A 22,500-nucleotide genomic window follows, 5' to 3' on the forward strand; every position below is an offset into this window, starting at 1 on the left:
CTACCTACCTACCTACCTACCTACCTACCTACCTACCCACCAACCAACCAAACTTATTATCAATTGACTTACCTACTTACCTACCTACCTATTTATCCACCTACCTACCCACCCACCTGTCTGTCTGTCTGTCAGTCTTTCTTTCTGTCTGTCTATCTATCTATCTGTCTGTCTCTCTCCCTCTCTGTCTGTCTGTCTGTCTATCATCTATCTATCTATATCTGTCTGCCCCTCTGTATGTCTGTCTATCTATATATATATATATGTCTGTCTCTCTGTTTTTCTGTCTGTCTACCTATCTACTTATTTATCTACCCACCTATCAACCTACCCACTTATCTATCTGTCTGTCTGTCTGTCTGTCTTTCTACCTACCTACCTACCTACCTACCTACCTACCTACCTACCTACCTACCTACCTACCTACCTACCTACCTACTTACCCAGGCACCAACCCACCAACCAAACTCACTACCCACCTATCTACCTACCTATCCACCCACCAAACACCCTATCAACCCACCAATCAAACTCACTACCTACCTATCTAACTAACTATCCACCCACCAAACCCCCTATCAACCCACCAAACTACCCACTTAATTGTAAGTTGTTTAAGATAAAAGTGCACGCTAAATGCCCACAGACACCAAAGTCTCGTGGTGCATTTCCAGCAGAGTGAAGCTATTATACGTATGACGAGCTCATGGTCAGGTGTCCACATACTTTTGGCAATATAGTGTAAAATATTAAATGTAAAACTAATTTCTCTTTTCTGTTTCTTTTTTGACTTTGCAGACAGTGCTGCTCTGGATGCACAGGTTTCCACCACTTCTTTTCTCTTTGTGTGTGTGTGTGTGTGTTATCTTTTAAAAGTGGGCATGCTGTTTGATGTGCTGGCACCCTGTCCTGTTCGGAATTAAGCTAATAAAAACAACCTGCATGTATAAATAAATGAATTAATTTCTATATGTTATTTAATATTCTTTACTAGTTGCTTGATTGTTAAAGTTTTTAATATTTTTAATGTTTGGGGTGTTTTTTAGGGTCATGGTGGGATTCTGGATCCAGCCAAACTGGGGCTGAGTGGAGGGGGGTGAGTCCAGTCTAACTAAATCATACAGCCTCAATGATTAAAATGTCTTACTGAACCAGTCTGTGGTGCTGAAATTTATTACCCAGTCCATCCCCCTCTACTATACTCAACCAAACCAAACTGGACCCAACCAGACCAAGCCACACTCAACCAGACCTAACCACACTCAACCAGTCCCAACCATACTCAACCAGTCCCAACCATACTCAACCAGTCCCAACCAGACTCAACCAGACCCAACCACACTCAACCAGACACAACCGGACCCAACCACACTCAACCAGACACAATCAGACACAACCAGTCCCAACCCCACTCAACCAGACTCAACCAGACCCAACCACACTCAGCCAGACACAACCAGACACAACTACACTCAACCAGACACAACCGGACACAACCGGACCCAACTACACTCAACCAGACACAAACAGACACAACCAGTCCAAACCCCACTCAACCAATCCCAACCACACTCAACCAGACACAACCACACTTAACTAGACACAACTGGGCCCAACCATACTCAACCAATCCCAACCACACTCAACCAGACACAACCACACTTAACTAGACACAACTGGGCCCAACCATACTCAACCAGACCCAACCAGACCTAACCACACTCAACCAGACCCAACCACACTCAAACAGTCCCAAACACACTAAACCAGACCCAACCGGACCTAACCACACTAAACCAGACCCAACCGGACCTAACCACACTCAACCAGACCCAACCACACTCAACCAGACCCAACTGGACCTAACCACACTCAGCCAGACCCAATTGGACCCAACCACACTCAATCAGACCCAATCACACTCAACCAGTCCCAACCAAACCTAACCACACTCAACCAGACCCAACCACACTCAACTAGACCAAACTGAACCTAACCACACTCAACCAGACCTAATCACACTCAACCAGACCTAATCACACTCACTCCTACCTACCCACATATCTGCCTACTTACCTACCTACTTACTTCGTACCTACTTCCTATCAACCCACCTACCTACCTGTCTACCTATGTACCCAGACACCAACCTATACACCAAACTCACTACCAACCCACCTACATACCCATTAAACTCCCAACCTACTTACCTACTAAACTCCCTACCTATCTTTTTCTTTCTACCTACCCCCCCACCCACCATACTCTCTATCAACCCACCTACTCCCTACCTACCTATGTACCTACCCATTCCTATTAACCCACCTACCTACCTATCTACCTACTTATCTACCTACCCAGGCACCAACAGATCCACCAAACTCCCTACCAACCTACCTACTAAAAAGTCCCTACCTACCTAGTTTCCAACCTTTCTACCTACCCTCCTAAGAAACTCCCATTAAACCACTCACCTACTTACCTTCCTACCCAGGCAACCACCCACCCACCAAATCTGTCTGTCTGTCTGTCTGTCTGTCTGTCTGTCTGTCTGTCTATCTATCTATCTATCTATCTATCTATCTATCTATCTATCTATCTATCTATCTATCTATCTATCTATCTATCTATCTATCTATCTATCTCTGTCTCTCTCTCTGTAGGCTGTGGGTTATTTTACCCCTGCAGTAGTAAATCACTCCGGCTCTGTTGGGCTGTGTGATGTTGTACATGCTCCTCTATTATTATGATATTAATAGGCCCCAAATCTGCGCTCTATCCCCGGCAGGACTGGCAGTATTCTTTATGGCATCGACAGCATGCCTGATTTACGGCGGAAGAGGACCGTGCCCATTGTGCGGGACCTGGTGAGTCTTCTGTGTGTGTGTGTGTGTGTGTGTGTGTGTGTGTTAATGCCCCCTACAGTCCCTAAAGCATCATTTTAAGAACTAATTTAAATAAAATGTGGATGTTCAGAATTTGCTTTCTGATTCTTGCGCTGGAGCTCAGAGGCCAGCGCTGTCGGCTAATAATAGAAGCTAGCACTTTAGCATCGTGTAAATTGCAGGTGGAAATCATCACACAATCTCATTAGGATAAAACCGAGCAGTGTGAGTGGTGTCGACCTCAAACAGACACACTGATGTGGTTTCTAACACTGGATGTTACGCTGTTATCTGGTTCCTTCTCACGACAGGGTGGATTTCTGGTCTGAAAAATGTTTAAATCCTGTCTTAGTGTCAACTCATCTCAGTGTCTTTATTTCACTGTGTGTGTGTGTGTGTGTGTGTGTGTGTGTTTAGATTCATACACAGGTTATGAAATTCTGCTGAACAATGTTTATATATCTAATCTGAATTCACAAGGACATTTTGGTGTAAATACAGCAGGTTACCTAATAAATAATTTAGGCTAAATACACTAGGTTAAATACTGTAGGCTTAATACAGCAGGTTAAATACTGTAGATTTAATACTGTACACTTAATACAGCAGGTTAACTATAGTAGGCTACATACTGCATATTAAATACTGAAGATTGAATACAGCAGGTTAAATACTGATGTTGAATACTGTAGATTAAACAGAGTATGTTAAAAACAGCAGGTTAAATACAGCAGGTTAAGTACAGTACGCTACATACTGCATATAAAATACTGAAGATTGTAGACCAAATACTGTAGGTTAAATACTGCAGGTTAAATACTGCAGGTTAATATACTAGGCCTCATCTTATTGTTGAATTCATGCATTTGAGCCACAGCAGTTGCTAACAGGAGAAATTAAAATAATAAAATAATGGTATAAATTATTCACAGCGAGCACAAGGTGGCGCTAGACTTGTTTTGAACAAAATCTCCTTGTTTATGCAGCTTTAAAGTAACTTATTAATAACTGTGACTGATTTTTTTATGCTGTTTAGGTGAAGTATTTATTATTTTTGGCTCTATGTTTAGCATTGATTCTGTATTTATTCGTATCTTGCATGTGATTTTAAACTCAACACTCCTGGGGTAAGTACGGGTCGCCCTTGTGTTGTTTTTGGGGCTTGTGCGTTACCCACATGCCATCCCGCCTTCGGCCCATATTTATTATGGGGGATATTTTTCCGTGAGTTGTCAGATTTCTGGCTTTTTTTCCCAAAGACCTAAAAATGAATAATAATAATAAATTTATGATCGGCGGCTGTGAAATGTTGACAACTCCACCCAAAAATATATCTGAGGACCTCACTGACTTCTGAGCGGGGTGCGCGTTAGAGCTAACGGTGTAAAAGTGCCGCGCAGCAGGAATCAGCTTTTACAGAACCTGATGAAGTCAGTACTGTGTGGCTCGCTGGTGTTTTAGCTTTCCCATCATGCATCTGTCGCCCATCCCGGCCCCTAATACCTGAACGGCTGCTTTAGGGTGCAGGGAGAGGAACCTGTGGTGGAATTTAGAAGCTCCGTCCCCGCTGACCCAGAGACGCCCGTCATTCAGCTAAATGAAGACAGTCGGTGGGCGTGGCCGCCTGAGTGGAAAATAAAAGCTGTTTTCCATAGTGCTTCCTGCTGAGCTGTGTGGCTTTAATTAAATCAGATTAACGAGCGGATCTGATCTCAGTCCGGACGCTTCGCCTGCGGCAGCTGCCGTTCGCTCCAGTACATCGAGATTCTTCTACACAAACGCTCTACAGGTTCATGTAGGGGTTCAAATCACCCCACAACCCCCCCATGGAAAGATGCAGGGACCTCTGTGGTCTTTTAGAAAGAAACAGTAATTTTCATGTTCTCTTGGAAAGAAGGAGGAACTTCTGTGGTCTCTTGGACAGAGTTAGGAACCTTTGTGATCTCTTAGAAAGAAGCAAGAACATCTGCGGTTTCTAGGAAAGTAAAGTACACTTTTAAGATCTCTTGGAAAGAAGCAGGAACCTTTGTGGTCTCTTAGAAATAAAGAGAAACGTTTGTGGTCTCCTAGAAAAAAGATTATCCTCTGTGGTCTGTTGGAAGAAAGCAGGAACCGTTGTGGTTTCTTGGAAGAAAGCAGGAACCTTTGTGGTTTCTCGGAAAAAGCCGAAACTTCTGTGGTTTCTCGGAAAAAGCTGGAACTTCTGTGGTCTTTTATAAAGAAGATTGAGCTTTTGTGGTCTCTAGAAATAGCCAGAAACTTTTATGGTCACTTGTAAAGAAAGCAGGAACCTTTGTGGCCTCTTGAAAAAGAAGCAAGAACTTGTGTGGTTTCTTGGAAAAAAGCAGGAACTTTGATGTTTTCCAGGAAAGAGCCAGGAACCTCTGTGGTCTCTTGGAATGAAGAAGGAACCTCTGTGGTCTTTTAGAAAGAAGCAGGAACTTTTGTGTTCTCTTAAAATGATGCAGGAACTTTTGTGGATTCTTGAAAAGTAAATTGAGGTTTTAAGATCTCCTGGAGAGAAGCAGGAACTTTTGTGGTCTTCTGGAGAGAAGCAGGAACTTTTGTGGTCTCTTGAAAAGAAGCAGGAACTTTAGCAGTCTCTTAGAAAGAAGGGGGAACTTCTCTAGTCACTTCAAAAAAGAGCCAGGAACCTTTGTGGTCTCTTAGAAATAAGCAGGAACTTTGGTGTTCACGTAGAACGGAGTAACTTCTGTGATTTCTTAAAAATAAGCAGGAACTTTTGTGATCTCTTGAAAAGAACCAGGAACTTTTGTAATTTCTTGAAAAGAACCAGGAACTTTTGTGATCTCTTGAAAAGAACCAGGAACTTTTGTGATCTCTTGAAAAGAACCAGGAACTTTTATGGTTTCTAGGAAAGAGCTAGGAACCTCTGTGGTCTCTTGGAATGGAGAAGTAACTTTTGTGGTCTCTTGGAACAAAGGAAGAACCTCTGTGGTCTCTTAAAAAGAAGCAGGAATTTTTGTGGTCTCTTGGAAGAAAGCAGGAACCTTTGTGATCTCTCGGGGAAAAAAAGCCGAAACTTCTGTGGTCTTTTCTAAAGAAGATTGAGCTTTTGTGGTCTCTTAGAAAGAGCCAGAAACTTTTATGGTCGCAGGAACCTTTGTGGTCTCTTTGAAAGATCAGGAACCTTTGTGGTCTCTTTGAAAGAAGTAGGAACCTTTGTGGTCTTTTTGAAAAAAGCAGGAACATTTGTGGTCTCTTTGAAAGAAGCAGGAACTTGTGTGGTTTCTTGGAACAAAGCAGGAACTTTGATGGTTTCTAGGAAAGAGCCAGGAACCTTTGTGGTCTCTTGGAAAGAAGCAGGAATCTTTGTGGTCTCTTGGAAAGAAGCAGGAATCTTTGTGGTCTCTTGGAAAGAACCAGGAACCTTTATGGTCTCTTGGAAAGAAGCAGGAACCTTTGTGGCCTCTTGAAAAGAAGCAGGAACCTTTGTGGCCTCTTGAAAAGAAGCAGGAACCTTTGTGGTCTCTTAGAAAGAAGCAGGAATCTTTGTGGTCTCTTAGAAAGAAGCAGGAACTCTCCACCTCTTTATGTAAGAGAACAACAAAGGCGGTTGCATCTGGTACTGACTGACGGTGGCTTCAATCCACCAGGATCCACCTGTTGAAGAACCTGCTGTTAACATTCTGCTGTTAACTCCTTTAGAAGGTCTCGTGGAGTCCATGTCTTGCTCGTAGCTTTTTAATATATCTGAATCTGAATCCCAGCAGAGCGTTATAAGTATGAATTTTAAGGCATGGCTAACATCCCATCGTACTGCATGAATCGACTTTAGAATGAATTTTAATATATAAGAAAAACAGAAATTCTGAATTTATTTCTGTTCTGGAGAGATTCGGTGGCATTATGATCCCGGGCATGGCAGATGATATGGCTACACGTGCACCAAATGCTGCAAAATTCTTTATTTTTATTTAGTTATTTATTTATTTTTACGAGTTTAAGCTTCAGATACTGATTTTTACTGACAGACTTCTGTTTCTGTTTCCTTTTCTGCTCTTCGCCGTCCGTCCACGCTGCTTCGAATGAAAAGGCTTTGGTGAGTACCACGTTTTTCTGTTTTTACAGCAATGCTAATTGTGCTAGCCACTTATAAAGTGTCAAGTAGAGTCTATGAAAAATTCAGTTTTTATTACCGTTATACGTATTAAGTGTTACTTGTGCCCTGCCTTTTTTTTAGGACTATACCGAGTAGTCCACCTTAGATTGAGAGGGGTTCTAATTAGTCTCTCTCGCTATCTCTCTCTCTCTCTCTTTATATATATATATGTTGTATATACTGATCAACTATAACATTAAAACCACCTCCTTGTTTCTACACTCACTGTCCATTTTATCAGCTCCACTTACCACATAGAAGCACTTTGTAGTTCTACAATTACTGACTGTAGTCCATCTGTTTCTCTACATGCTTTGTTAGCTCCCTTTCATGCTGTTCTTCAATGGTCAGGACCCCCACAGGACCACCACAGAGCAGGTATTATTTAAGTGGTGGATCATTCTCAGCACTGCAGTGACACTGACATGGTGGTGGTGTGTTAGTGTGTGTTGTGCTGGTATGAGTGGATCAGACACAGAAGCGCTGCTGGAGTTTTTAAATACCGTGTGCACTCACTGTCCACTCTATTAGACACTCCTACCTAGTTGGTCCACCTTGTAGATGTAAAGTCAGAGACGATCGCTCATCTATTGCTGCTGTTTGAGTCGGTCATCTTCTAGACCTTCATCGGTGGTCACAGGACGCTGCCCACGGGGCGCTGTTGGCTGGATATTATTGGTTGGTGGACGATTCTCAGTCCAGCAGTGACAGTGAGGTGTTTAAAAACTCCAGCAGCGCTGCTGTGTCTGATCCACTCATACCAGCACAACACACCACCACCATGTCAGTGTCACTGCAGTGCTGAGAATCCTCCACCACCTACATAATATCTGCTCTGTGGTGGTCCTGTGGGGGTCCTGAGCATTGAAGAACAGCATGAAAGGGAGCTAACAAAGTTTGTAGAGAAACAGATGGACTACAGTCAGTAATTGTAGAACTACAAAGTGCTTCTATATGGTAAGTGGAGCTGATAAAATGGACAGTGAGTGTAGAAACAAGAAGGTGGTTTTAATGTTATGGCTGATGGGTGTAGATGTATGGGCAATCGCTCCATGTTACAGTTCCATTTAAAAGAAAATGTTTCCAAAATTTTTTTGGACCAGACAGACTACTCAGCTACTCAAGGTTTTTTATTCCAGCTGTGAAAGCTTTATAACGTCCTTATGATGCATTTTATCTCATGTCATATTCTTTAGGGGGAAAACAGTAAGAATGGCGTCAGAATGAGATTTTCAGAAAGTGTTGACTGTCCATTTGATGTGTAAATGTAATTGCGAGCTGCGCGGTTAGCCGGAGCGAGCCGCCACATTACACTGCATTTACTGCACTCACATTGGCGGGTTTGATCCGATAAAGCCGCCGGGTCGAGGCGAGATGTGGCTCTCAGCGGTGATTCGGGATGAGATGTGATTTATTGGCGCTGTGTTGGTTTCTCCGGGTGCTTTTGGCCTTGTAAATAACCGGCGTTGCTCTTTCTGTACAGACTCTGGCTGCTCGAAAGGCAGGCATCTCGTTTGCGCTGGTCAACAGATCCACCCTGAACAACGAGGACCTGGTGAGTGTGCACACACACACACACACACACACACACACTTAATGGAAAGCAGAGTTAAGCCAGCGATGTAGGATGTCACGGTGCCACAAAGAGCAAGCGAGTTCGCTCTGGACCGAGGGCGCACATGAATACACACGTGTTAACAAACCGACCATGTTTCAAAAGTATTCGGACACCTGACCATGAGCATGCTGGAGGTCCTGTTTCAAAAACAAACAGTATTAAAACAGACTGATCTGTGTGATGTTTTCAGCTACAACAACAGCCACTCTTCTGTGTGTGGAAATTTGTGCCCATTCAGTAGTACAAAAGAGGTGATTTGCATGGCTGGGCGCTGATGTTGGTCAAGAAAGCCTCAGTTGATGTTCCGGTTGATTCCATAAGGGCATAAATGACGCTAGCCCACTACCGCTGGGATCCAGGGTTTGAATCAGCCAGTTGGGCGTCTACATACAGACTTGATTAATTGTGCCTGAGGGAGGGGTGGCCGAGGACCCGCGATGGTTTGACGCCCAGTCTAGTGTGTGTTACAGCATTAGGACCCTAACCAGGATAAAGTGGTGTTAAATAAACAAGAATAATATATTATTTATTTATTCATTTATTGGTTGGTTGATTGATTGATTTATTGATTGTCACCATAGCGTATCATTCTGGTCCACATACCTGATATTTATTTATTATTGGTTGATTGATTGATTGGTTGGTTGGTTGGTTGATTGATTGATTGTCACCATAGCAGATCATTCTGGTTCACCTGATATTTATTTATTATTGGTTAATTGATTGATTGATTTATTAATTGTCACCATAGCGGATCATTCTGGTCCACATACCTGATTTATTAACCTAATTTATTGATTGATTGATTGGTTGGTTGCTTTATTGTTACCATAGCATATTATTCTGGTCCACATATCTGATATTTATTTATTTATGTATTTATTGATTAATTGATTGATTGATTGATTGATACCATAGCATATTATTCTGGTCCACATTCCTGATATTTATTTATTTATTCTTTTTAAAAATAATAATTTATTTATTGATTTCTTCTTCTTTTAAATGCTATTTGTTTATTTATTTAGTTAGTTAGTTATTTAATTAGTTTGTTAGTTATTTGAAAGGTCTCCATAGCATTTTTTTTGTGCTTTTTTATTTTGAAATAATTGCATTAGTCTTATTTATTTGTGTATTAATTAATTAATTATTTTATTTACTTATTTATTTATTTAAGGGTCCTACCTTATTTTATCTGGGCTTGGGACCGGCACTGAGAGCGCACTGATAAGTTCATCTCTTAATGGCTGGGCTGTTTGACAACCCCCATGCAGACACAGCCAATCTTGACTGTGTATACGCCTGAAAGGCCTTTAACACCTCTGACATTAAAAACCCCAAATTTTAGCCGTACTTGGCCCACATGATTTACCGCTGGGTGAAAATGTTCATAGACTGTGGAACGTTTGCAGCTCTCAGATGTGTTGTCGGTGAACGGCGTGAGGTTTTATGATTCATGTTGTTTTGTGTTTCTCTGGATCTCTGATGATTGCACTTTGATTACAGAGCAGCTTCTTAGTTTGTGTGGTGAAGCCTGCGATTATAAATAGAGATCGGAGAACCCGAATCAATAATGAGAGAACCGTTTTTCCTTCCTCCATCTTTCACTGTCTCTCGCATTTGCTGATTGGACGCGGACGATCAATCCTGCTACTGATTATCTTCATGGATCAGGTTTGTTTTGAATGGATGGTTGTTTCAGGGCCTGTTTGGATCAGACAGAGACGAGGGGATTTCAGTATGAACCCACTATGCAGGGTGCTTAACCAACGAGCTGCAACTACAAAAGGGGTTTACGAAAATAAGATGTGGCCAAAATAACAGAAAACAACACACAAAAACATCCACAGCCTTCTGCGGAGACAGTGGACAGAAAAGGGATAGAATCAGCATTAAAACTGGTTGTCAGAATTGGGCCAGCTACTCAGTCCACCAACGTGCCACATTCAAAATCACAGAAAAAAAGAATAGAGAGAGTGAACTTGGTACAAACCGTGAAATGAGCAGGGCAGCCACTCCACCTACTGACGTAGCCTCCATCCAGTGTGGATCCATGTGAGATCCGTTTATAAGAGTGCCATCACGCCAACCCTGGAGGGCGGAAAATCACCGAACAGCCAGAAAGTTGCCATAATTTTGGCTGCATTTCCAGAAAACAGGTTAAAGAAGTTAGTTCTGACCCATAAATACAGGAGCTGAACAGAAATGTAATCGGATGACCATTTCTGTTCTGGTTTTGTTTGGCTTGGACGTTTAGTTCACAGTTCTGGACTAGACAGGCATTTCTGGAGTGGAACATCATTTCAGGATGGTGTATGTCTGACATAAAGCTGTTATTATTGGAACTCGTTGAATTGGGGGCACATTAGAGGTTTGTTTGGACCAGACTCAGCTGGCAGCGTCACTGGGCGAGCTTCTGTGCTTCGCTTGGACTGGACAGACCCTTTACAGCGTGCATCCTGGGCTTTTTTGGACTGAAATCAGGGTGACAGATTGGTGAAGTGTGAGGGCTGAGAACCGAACCGTTATGGTGTTTTCCTTTACGCTCCGAATCGCATTAGGATCTTTTATTGTTCAAACCGTTTCATACAGAACATCGGAGCACATACTGGACTACTAGATTAAGAAGTTAAGATTTGTTGTGAGATTGTTACACACAGTACACAAAACTGATGCTAGAAAATTGTATTAAACAACAACTATATTTGTTTTGGGGTATGAAACTAGAAAAGGAAAAACCTAAATGGCCTGATGTAGCTCAGTAATGAATCTGAGTCGTTTGTAAATGAATCACATGCGAATCACTTTGCTAATGGATCGTTAAAAGCAGAGTAAATCATCGTCCTAATAATCAGATCTGTTCCATGTGAGATTGTTACACACACAGTACATAAATGCATGATACATGATGCTAGAACATTGTATTAATAAGCAGCTACATCTGTTTTGTGGTATTAAACTAGTGGCACACAGGATAAACTTAAAGCGCCTGATGTAGCTCAATAATGAATCCGCAATGAGGAGTCGTTTATAAACGAATCACTTTGCTAATGGATCGTTAAAAGCAGAGTAAATTATCTCTGGATAACAAATCTGTGCCATGTGAGATTGTTACACACACGGTACATAAAAATATGCTAGAAATCGTATTAATGATCAGCTACATTTGATTTGTGGTATAAAACTAGTAGCAGACAGGAAAAACTAAAAGCGCTGGGTGTAGCTCAGTAATGAATCCGCAATGAGGAGTCGTTTATGAATGAATCATTTGCGAATCACTTTGCTAATGAATCGTTAAAAGCAGAGTAAATCATCACTTAATAATCAGATCTGTTCCATATGAGATTAGAACCTTGATCTGAGTATTAAGGCGATGATGGACTCTGCTTTTAACGATCTATTAGCAAAGTGATTTGAAGGTGATTCAATTATAAACGACTCCTTATTGCAGATTCATTACTGAGCTACATTTTCTTTCATTTTCAGCATTTAGCAGACGCTTTTATCCAAAGCGACTTACACAATGAGCAATGAGGGTTAAGGGCCTTGCTCAGGGACCCAACAGTGGCAACTTGGTGGTGGCGGGGCTTGAACCAGCAACCTTGTGTTTACTAGACCAGTACCTTAACCACTGAGCTATCACTGGCTCATCATGTTCATCAAGCTACATCAGGTGCTTTAAGTTTTCCTGTCCGTCGCTAGTTTTATACCACAAAACAAATGTAGCTGCTCTTTAATACAATTTTCTAGCATCATTTAATGTACTGTGTGTCTAACATTCCCGCATGGAACAGATCTGATTATTAAGTGATGATTTACTCTGCTTTTAACGATCCATTAGCCAAGTGATTCGCATGTGATTCATTTATAAACGACTCCTCATTGCAGATTCATTACTGAGCTACATCAGGCGTTTTAGTTTAATACTACAAAACAAATGTAGCTGCTGTTTAATACTATTTTGTAGCATCATTTTATGTACTGTGTGTGTAACAATCCCACATGGAACAGATCTGATTATCTGGTGATGATTTACTCTGCTTTTAACAAGTAAATAGCAAAGTGATTCGCATGTGATTCATTTATAAACGACTCTGTGCAAAGTCATTACTGAGCTACATCAGGCGTTTTTTGTTTAAAACCACAAAACAAATGTAGCTGATGTTTAATACGATTTTCTAGCATCATTGTTATGTACTGTGTGTGTAACATTCCCACATGGAACAGATCAGATTAGCTGGTGATGATTTACTTTGCTTTTAACGATTCATTAGCAAAGTGATTCATTTATAAACGACTCCTCATTGCTGAGCTACACCCAGCCCTTTAAACAGGGAGAATTTAAATAATAAAGCATCTGATTAATAAACAAAAAGGTTAAAAGGCAATGAAGGAACAAAATACGATGTGGTAGAAGTGCAGTTAGGAATTGGAAATGACTAAACTGAATGATAAAGGGAAAACACACGCATGACTAGAGTAGATTGGAAGATAAAGAAAGAGAAATCCGAAAATTATTCCTTATAATTAATTCGGTATAATTGGACAGTCATGGTGGATGAATACGGATCTGCTTCACATCCACATTCCTATTTTTCTTTACGCATTTTCTCCCAATTTATCGTAGCCAATTAGTCTTTCCCTGCTGAGGACCCTAATGGCATCCGAGGACGCGTGTACAGTCCACTGACCCTTTCTTATTTGCCCGTACTTCGGTGGATTTGCGCTTTATTTTGAGTCACACACTGATCTCCACGTCCCTCCACTTCTGTACAGGCGCCTCGGGCTACTAACCAGGGTCCTTACACAGCGTCGAAGACCGCACCCACTTTTTAGTCCAGTCTTTCCCACACATCAGACTGTACTGTAGATTGTGCCCACTAGGGTGCGTCCAGCTGAGGAATCCTCTAGGTGTCCAACACTAGCGGAATGTTTTGCTGGACCACTCGAGCGCCCCAGAACAGGGAACATTTTTGAGCATTTCGTCTCATATAAGGTTCATAGATGGTAATTTCTCTGACAACGAGGCGACTCGCTCAATCATTCAGTGAACAACCAGCCTACGGAGACACAGAAATGATTCATCAGACAGATGCCAGACACTTCTCCCTACAGGAACTGGGCTAGAAGTGAGTACGAGTGGCGCTGGTGCAGTTTAGTAAGTGGGTTGAGCAGATGTTGGCGTGTTGGGCCGCGCCGAGACGCAGATAGAGAACGACGTTCAGAGAAAATCAATTCCTCCGAGAGAACGCGCTCTACAAACGGCTGTCGGCGCCATATGCTGGGGTGTCCGAAACGCTCCAATCAGGGGCCAGATGAGGAAAACAAATCAGTGATGGACTACAAGATAATTGCCAGTATGGGATGACAGATAGAGATCATAGATTAGCCTGATTGGTGTCGTTACTCTGGCTTTTAATTAGTGAGGAAGTGTGATATTGTATGAAAGTAATTGTTCCCTGTTTGGAGGCTTTTTATTGCTTATTGAATGATTTTAGACATGGTTTTTTTAAAATAAATGTTCCTTTTATTTTGAAACGGAGTCGTCCATCACCCCTCATACCGCCCACGTGATAGTCCTGCAAAGCCAGACGCCGGATTTAACAGCTGGAAATGTCAGAGCAAAAATTGCTTTTTTAAAACTCGACCCACGACCCTGTTGTGTTTCAGACACACTTCAGATAAGCATGGATGTTTTTCTTAGAGGAAAAAGTCTGGGAAAGGTTTGAGCATGACATGTATTTTAATCATTTATTTACAGAAAATAACCAGCCACAGAAATCTGTCCCAAAATGTCCATGGAACACCTTGACCCCTTCATACACTAATTCAACTGTATCTGGAAAATAGATAAAAGATTAAAAAAAAAGAAAAGAAAAGAAAGTTTCTTATTAAAACTGGATTCTAAAATTCAAGCTTAGTACAAAGTAAAGATGTAAGGAAAGTATGTAAAATGTAAAGATGTAAAAATGACGGTGTAAAGTAAATATGTAAGGACAATACATTAAGTGTTACAATGCAAAATTAAAATGAAAAGATATAAACATGTAAAATGAAGGTGTAAAAAATAGATAAATTATGTAAAGATGTAAATATGTAATCATTTAAAGGTGCCACATGAACAACGATTGGCCTGTTGTTCAGATATGGGCGGGACTAAGCCGGACGGGGTCTCTCTCTCTCATGACTGGTGCAATTACGACCTCCGCTGGCTGATTGATGGCGCCTGCACAGAGATGAGAAAAGAGTGCTGTCAGGGTGTGTCTCGCCATACACAACGCTGAGCTGCACTGCACTCGTCAAAGTGTAGGTGATAAGATGCATACGGCTGCTGCCCACGTGTCGGAGGGGGCGTGGGTTAGCTTTGTTCTCCTCAATCAAAGCGGGGATCGGCATTGGTGGAGAAGAAGCATGACGCAATCAGGTAATTGGACGTGATAAAAAGGGGAGAAAAAGCATAAAGACATTTTTTTTTTTTTTTTTAAGATGTAAAAGTACATAAAGAAAAATGTGTCTAAATGTAAAGATATAAAGAATAATGTGTCTAAATGTAAGGTTGTAGTATAAATAAAAAAATAAAGATTTAAAGAGAATATGATGTAAAAAATCAGCATGTAAAAATGTAAAGAAAATATGTAAACAACGTAACCATGTAAAGTTAAGATATAAAGATGTGAAGATGAGATGTAGAGATTTTAGAGATTATAGTAAAATCAGGTGCCCGTGAGCTTTAACCCACACTACTGTATGATGCCTATAGGAGGTCGTTCGGCGCAGTAAGTGCTTTAGTAGACGCTATAACACTCCTACAGTAACTCTGCAGTGATGGGGAAGTGATTCGTCTGATCATTTACAGATGAGTGATTCAGGTCAGAGCGATTTGATTCAGTTAAATGATTCCTGAACTCCAGTGGAGGTGATTCTGTTTCTGACTGAGCTTTAACACCTGAACACTTTTACTGTACAACCATTTCACAGCAGACCATTTCTCACCTGGGATTTTACTGCACACGGTTCCACTGCACCTGATTTTACTGCATATCACTTTACTTTAGCACCATTTTACTGTTCCTGCCTTGTGCCTAATGATTCCAGATTAGACTTAGACAAACTTTATTGTCATTCATTATACACAAGTGTACGCAGAACGAAATTTCGTTGCAACTGGCTAGCACAGAATATACAGAGTAAGCGAGAAAATTATTGATATATAGTATCACAGGATTTAGATATAAAAATATATCAATGAATTATATAGCAGCACAGATTTAAATTTTAAAGTAGGTGATATAAAAAGTATATAAATATATAGAAAAGTAGCAGCAGGAATATTAAATATAGGTATATGGTATAGATACATAAATGTACTGTACATCTACATACAGTGTATCACAAAAGTGAGTACACCCCTCACATTTCTGCAAATATTGTATTATATCTTTTCATGGGACAACACTATAGAAATAAAACTTGGATATAACTTAGAGTAGTCAGTGTACAACTTGTATAGCAGTGTAGATTTACTGTCTTCTGAAAATAACTCAACACACAGCCATTAATGTCTAAATAGCTGCAACATAAGTGAGTACACCCCACAGTGAACATGTCCAAATTGTGCCCAAAGTGTCAATATTTTGTGTGACCACCATTATTATCCAGCACTGCCTTAACCCTCCTGGGCATGGAATTCACCAGAGCTGCACAGGTTGCTACTGGAATCCTCTTCCACTCCTCCATGATGACATCACGGAGCTGGTGGATGTTAGACACCTTGAACTCCTCCACCTTCCACTTGAGGATGTGCCACAGGTGCTCAATTGGGTTTAGTCCATCACCTTTACCTTTACCTTCAGTTTTCGAAGGGAGGGGATCATGCTCTGTTTCAGAATGTCACAGTACATGTTGGAATTCATGTTTCCCTCAATGAACTGCAGCTCCCCAGTGCCAGCAACACTCATGCAGCCCAAGACCATGATGCTACCACCACCATGCTTGACTGTAGGCAAGATACAGTTGTCTTGGTACTTCTCACCAGGGCGCCGCCACACATGCTGAGCCAAACAAGTTTATCTTGGTCTCGTCAGACCACAGGGCATTCCAGTAATCCATGTTCTTGGACTGCTTGTTTTCAGCAAACTGTTTGCTGGCTTTCTTGTGCGTCAGCTTCCTTCTGGGATGACGACCATGCAGACCGAGTTGATGCAGTGTGCGGCGTATGGTCTGAGCACTGACAGGCTGACCTCCCACATCTTCAACCTCTGCAGCAATGCTGGCAGCACTCATGTGTCTATTTTTTAAAGCCAACCTCTGGATATGACGCCGAACACGTGGACTCAACTTCTTTGGTCGACCCTGGCGAAGCCTGTTCCGAGTGGAACCTGTCCTGGAAAACCGCTGTATGACCTTGGCCACCATGCTGTAGCTCAGTTTCAGTGTGTTAGCAATCTTCTTATAGCCCAGGCCATCTTTGTGGAGAGCAACAATTCTATTTCTCACATCCTCAGAGAGTTCTTTGCCATGAGGTGCCATGTTGAATATCCAGTGGCCAGTATGAGAGAATTGTACCCAAAACACCAAATTTAACAGCCCTGCTCCCCATTTACACCTGGGACCTTGACACATGACACCAGGGAGGGACAACGACACATTTGGGCACAATTTGGACATGTTCACTGTGGGGTGTACTCACTTATGTTGCAGCTATTTAGACATTAATGGCTGTGTGTTGAGTTATTTTCAGAAGACAGTAAATCTACACTGCTATACAAGCTGTACACTGACTACTCTAAGTTATATCCAAGTTTCATGTCTATAGTGTTGTCCCATGAAAAGATATAATGAAATATTTGCAGAAATGTGAGAGGTGTACTCACTTTTGTGATACACTGTATATATACATACCTATAAAATAGCAGCATGAATAAAATATAAATAAAGTGACTTGTGGAGTTAAAAATTGTTCATATACATATTTGTAGGGTAGATAATGAGTTCACAGATGGCTTGTGGCTCAGTATTTTCCTTGAAATCGTCCAAAAGTGTTACGAGTTCAGTAGTCTAATGGCTTGGGGGAAAAAACTGTTACAGAACACCGAATACTCCTGAATCTTTTACCAGAAGCCAGCAGGGAAAACAGTCCACAGTGAGGATGTGAGGGGTCACTGATGATGTTGTGTGCTCGGGATATTCAGCGCACTGATGCAAGGTCCTGAATGGAGGAAAGAGAAGTCCCGATGATTTTCTCCGCTGTCCTCACTACTCTCCTCACATTCTTCCAGTCAGAGGCGCTGCAGCCTCCACACCACACAGAGATGCAGCTCGTCAGAATGCTCTCTATGGTGCTTCTGTAAAATGTGATGAGGATGGGCGGGGCAGGTTGACTCTCCTCATTCTGCGCAGGAAATGCAGACGCTGCTGTGCCCTCTTGACCAGTGACGTGGTGTTTACAGACCAGGTGAGGTTGTCTGTGATGTGCACCCCCAGGAACTTTATGCTGTTGACCACCTCCACAGCTGTATTGTTGATGAAAAGTGGAGCGTGGCTGGGCTGGTTTCTCCTAAAGTCGATGATGACCTCTTTTGTTTTATCCACGTTCAGGATCAAGTTGTTAGCACTGCACCAACCCACCAACAGCTCGACTTCCTCTCTGTTGGCCAGGTCGTTGTCATCCTTGATGACCACCACTGTAGTGTCGTCCGCGAACTTCACGATATGGTTAGTGGCAGACCTAGGGACACAGTTGTGAACAGCAGGGGGCTCAGTACACATCCTTGAGGGGAGCGTGTGCTGAGGGTGATGACACTGGAGGTGTTCTGTCCAACCCTAACTGACTGTGGTCGTTCAGTGAGGAAGTCTAGCAGCCAGTTTCGCAGGGGGGTGCTGAAGCCCAGGGATTCCAGTTTGTTCACCAAATGCTGTGGAATTATGGTGTTGAACGCCGAACTGAAATCTAGGAACAGCATCCGCACATGAGTGTTCTTCTCCTCCAGGTGTGCAAGGCTCAGGTGAAGAGCAGAGGAGATGGCGTCCTCTGTGGAGCGGTTTGGCCGGTAGGCAAACTGGAAGGGATCGAATGTGGGGTGGGGGATCGAATTGGCTTTGCTAACACGAACTCGTTAGCAAGCCAATCGAGCGTTTCATTACCACGTCATCTGTGTGACGCAAACCAAATAAATGCAAATAACAGAAGAAGAAGAACCTTTATTGTCATTATACTTGTGTTCAACAAAATGTAGTTTGATACTCTCCAAAATATACAAAGAAGAAGAAGATAAAGTATTTACATAAACAGCATTTCTTACTAACAATTACAATCAGAAGCTCTGATTGGTTCAGAAAGCACTTTTTCAATCATTAGCGCAATTTCTGTAGGAGCGTTCCATTCACCCCAGTTGTTCCTGTGAAGTGCACTACGTTGGGTATTCCACCATTTTAAGTAGGGAGCGACGCTTCATCACCACGCCGGAAGCTGGCTGGAACATTTACCCATTGCGTGTGTTGCAGGTTAAGACGGCCGGAGCGTTATTATTATTAGAGAGCAGTAAATGACACGATCAGAATGATGTCGGATCATATATATATATTAGGGCTGTCAAACGATTAAAAATTTTAATCGCGATTAATCTCAGAATTTCATATAGTTAATCGCGATTAATCGCATTAAATAAAATCTGTGTAAATGTTATAGAAAACAAGGTTTTTTAAGTGAAATGTGAAAAGTGGACGTTTCTACACGAAGTGAGTGTGTTTTGACCCTTTTGGGGCTTCCATAGTTCATGGACTAGCGTGCTTGACTCCGGTATTCAGTGCCGTAACAGATTAAGTTAATAAAGTGTTTTGCTCCCGACAACTTGTGAATATACCGTGTATTTATTTCTTTATTATGCAAGTGCATCCCTACGACGCTCAGTTATATTATTTTAACAAACCGCAAATGAACAACGGTGGCAAGTCCGACATTAAAACGTTGGTTCTACCAGTCAAGTCTCAACATGAACTAGAATTTGCGTTAACGGCACTATTTTTTAAAATCGCGTTAAATTGAGATTGCGTTAATGCGTTATTATCGCGTTAACTTCGACAGCCCTAATATATATATATATAATTGTCACATGTAACTAATGTTGCTGACTTTTGTTGTCCACAAGTCATTTTTTTGTGAGTCACGAGTCGAGTCTGAAGTCGCTGTGTGTGCGACTTACGTGCGACTCGAGTCCCCATCTCTGTACCGTAGTGGTTAAGGTACTGAACTAGTACAGCAAAACTGTACTACTCAACTGTTGGGCCCCTGAGCAAGGCCCTAAACACTCAATTGCTTGCATTGTATCGTCACAATTGTAGGTCGCTTTGGATAAAAAATGTCTGATAACTGCTGTGGGTGTAAATGTGAGTCTGCCATGTTTGTATTTGTGAGGAGCAACAGCAGTGGTGCAGTACAGGAGTGGCGTGGATGAGTATCAGAGGGGATGTAAACGGACCCGCCGTGTGTTTATAGACAGTCTCACCTTATTTATAGGAGCACAGAGAGCTGAATGACCTCTGGAGGACCTTTAATCAGACGTGTTTAAAACATTAAAACTATTACAGGACAGATAAATGCAGGGTGGAGCTCCGGCTCGTCCTTCTGCGCTGCCCAGGCCGCTGATTACATTTAAAACTAAACGCTTTTGGAGTTTAATCAGGCTCGAACGCTTCAGACTCATTCGCTTTATTTCCGTCAGTAACCTGCAGCTTGTAAACTATTTTATTATCACATTTTATTAACAGTTTAAAGCCAGAAATAAAAACAGGAACGAGACGTCAAAGACGTTTAAGTGCAGCGTAAAAGAAAATCATCACCCACTCGCTGCCTTATTTAATTATTTTATCTGATTTCTCTCTCACCTTTAAATGCTTTTTATTGTTTCTGTATTATTTTGTTAACATTTATTATTATAACCATATAGAAGCACTTTGTAGTTCTACAATTACTGACTGTAGTCCATCTGTTTCTCTACATGCTTTGTTAGCCCCCTTTTATGCTGTTCTTCAATGGTCAGGACCCCCACAGGACCACCACAGAGTAGGTATTATTTAGGTGGTGGATCATTCTCAGCACTGCAGTGACACTAACATGGTGGTGGTGTGTTAGTGTGTGTTGAGTGGATCAGACACAGCAGCACTGCTGGAGTTTTTAAACACCGCACTAACACTGCTGGACTGAGAATAGTCCACCAACCAAAAAATATACAGCCAATAGCGCCCCGTGGGCAGCGTCCTGTGACCACTGATGAAGGTCTAGAAGATGACCGACTCAAACAGCAGCAATAGATGAGCGATCGTCTCTGACTTTACATCTACAAGGTGGACCAACTAGGTAGGAGTGTCTAATAGAGTGGACAGTGAGTGGACACAGTGTTTCAGCAGCACAACACACACTAACACACCACCACCATGTCAGTGTCACTGCAGTGCTGAGAATGATCCACCACCTAAATAATACCTGCTCTGTGGGGGTCCTGTGGGGGTCCTGACCATTGAAGAACAGCATGAAAGCAGGTTAAAAAAGTATGTAGAGTAACAGATGTACTACAGTCAGTAATTGTAGAACTACAAAGTGCTTCTATATGGTAAGTGGAGCTGATAAAATGGACAGTGAGTGTAGACACAAGGAGGTGGTTTTAATGTTATAGCTGATCAGTGTATATTGATTCGATTTGATTTGAGAAGGGATGTCCAGATACTTTTGACCCTGTAGTGTTTTTCTACAGTAGTGTAGATGGGACCGTTCCCTCTCTCTCTCCATTATTTCCTTTTTCTTTCTGCTTTTTGCTGCAGTATTTTTTCTCGCTGTGGTCTTTATCTCACACAAACACCCGCTGCTCTGTTTTTGCCTCCTTTAGTGTTTTATTTTATTTATTTATTTATTTATTTCAGCGTTCTTGCTTCTTTATGCTGTCGTATTTTTTTCCTCTCTTTTTCCTTCTTGTTTTTTGTTCTGGTCCATTTTTATGACCTTGTGTTTATTCTTTTTATTTAATGCTTTTGTCTTTCACCTCTCTCTCTCATATGCTTTCTCTCTCTCTCTCTCTCTCTCTCTCTCATGGATTCCAAAAATGGCGACAGTGGCGGCGCTGTTGTCCCTCCCCGCCCCCTGTGGTCACGTGACCTCGGTCTGATGCGCCGTGAGCGTAAAAGTTTACGAGCGTCAGTGTCTGAGCCGCTGCATCCATCTTCATCTGCACCGAGTGTGTTACGTAACGCTGTTGTCCTCCCTCCATACACACACACACACACACACACACACACACATCTGGTCATGTGTATAGAAATGAATAAAAATCCACACCAAGCTCTATGTGATCTGTTCAGCTAGGCCTCTCACATGATTTTGAAGTACGTCTGTGGGGATTTGTGTCCACTCAGTCAGAATATGATCCCATTTGTATGGCTGGGCGCTGATGTTGGTCAGGAAAGCCTCAGTTGATGAAACACAGACGTATGGGCGGACAGATAAACAGACAGTCAGATGGAAGGACAGATCATTGGAGAGATGAATTGGTAGGCAGTCAAGGACAGACGGGTGAACAGACTCATTAACAGACAGACTGACCAACAACATTTACAATTATCCAAAACACTGAATACAGTGCAAGCATTTGAGCATTAAGGGCCTTGTTTAGGGGCCCATCTGTAGCACTTTGGCAGTGGTGGGTTCTGAACCAGCAACCTTTTGATCACCAGTCCAATCAGCCTTACCTGCTAAATGCATGGATGGATGCACAGACTGACTGACGGTATTTTATTGTTTTACCGGCTCTTACTAAGAGGGGGCGATAATTCTGGAGCCGACTGTTTATACACTACATGGACAAAAGTATGTGGACACCTGACCG

At 42.0% G+C, this 22,500-nt stretch overlaps 1 protein-coding gene across 1 annotated transcript in view; it reads left to right on the forward strand.

Annotated features, from left to right (window-relative positions):
* Positions 1-22,500, forward strand: part of LOC134323347 (protein unc-13 homolog C-like) — a 211,599-nt gene that overhangs the window by 26,365 nt on the left and 162,734 nt on the right. Inside the window, exons 3-7 of the mRNA XM_063004851.1 lie at positions 799-821; positions 1,047-1,096; positions 2,789-2,867; positions 6,943-6,948; positions 8,492-8,563. Of these exons, the coding sequence (XP_062860921.1) occupies positions 799-821; positions 1,047-1,096; positions 2,789-2,867; positions 6,943-6,948; positions 8,492-8,563 (230 nt within the window). The remainder of the gene's footprint in view (positions 1-798; positions 822-1,046; positions 1,097-2,788; positions 2,868-6,942; positions 6,949-8,491; positions 8,564-22,500) is intronic.

The sequence above is a fragment of the Trichomycterus rosablanca genome, chromosome 11 (genome assembly GCF_030014385.1).
Source record: "Trichomycterus rosablanca isolate fTriRos1 chromosome 11, fTriRos1.hap1, whole genome shotgun sequence".
Lineage (NCBI taxonomy): Eukaryota > Metazoa > Chordata > Actinopteri > Siluriformes > Trichomycteridae > Trichomycterus > Trichomycterus rosablanca.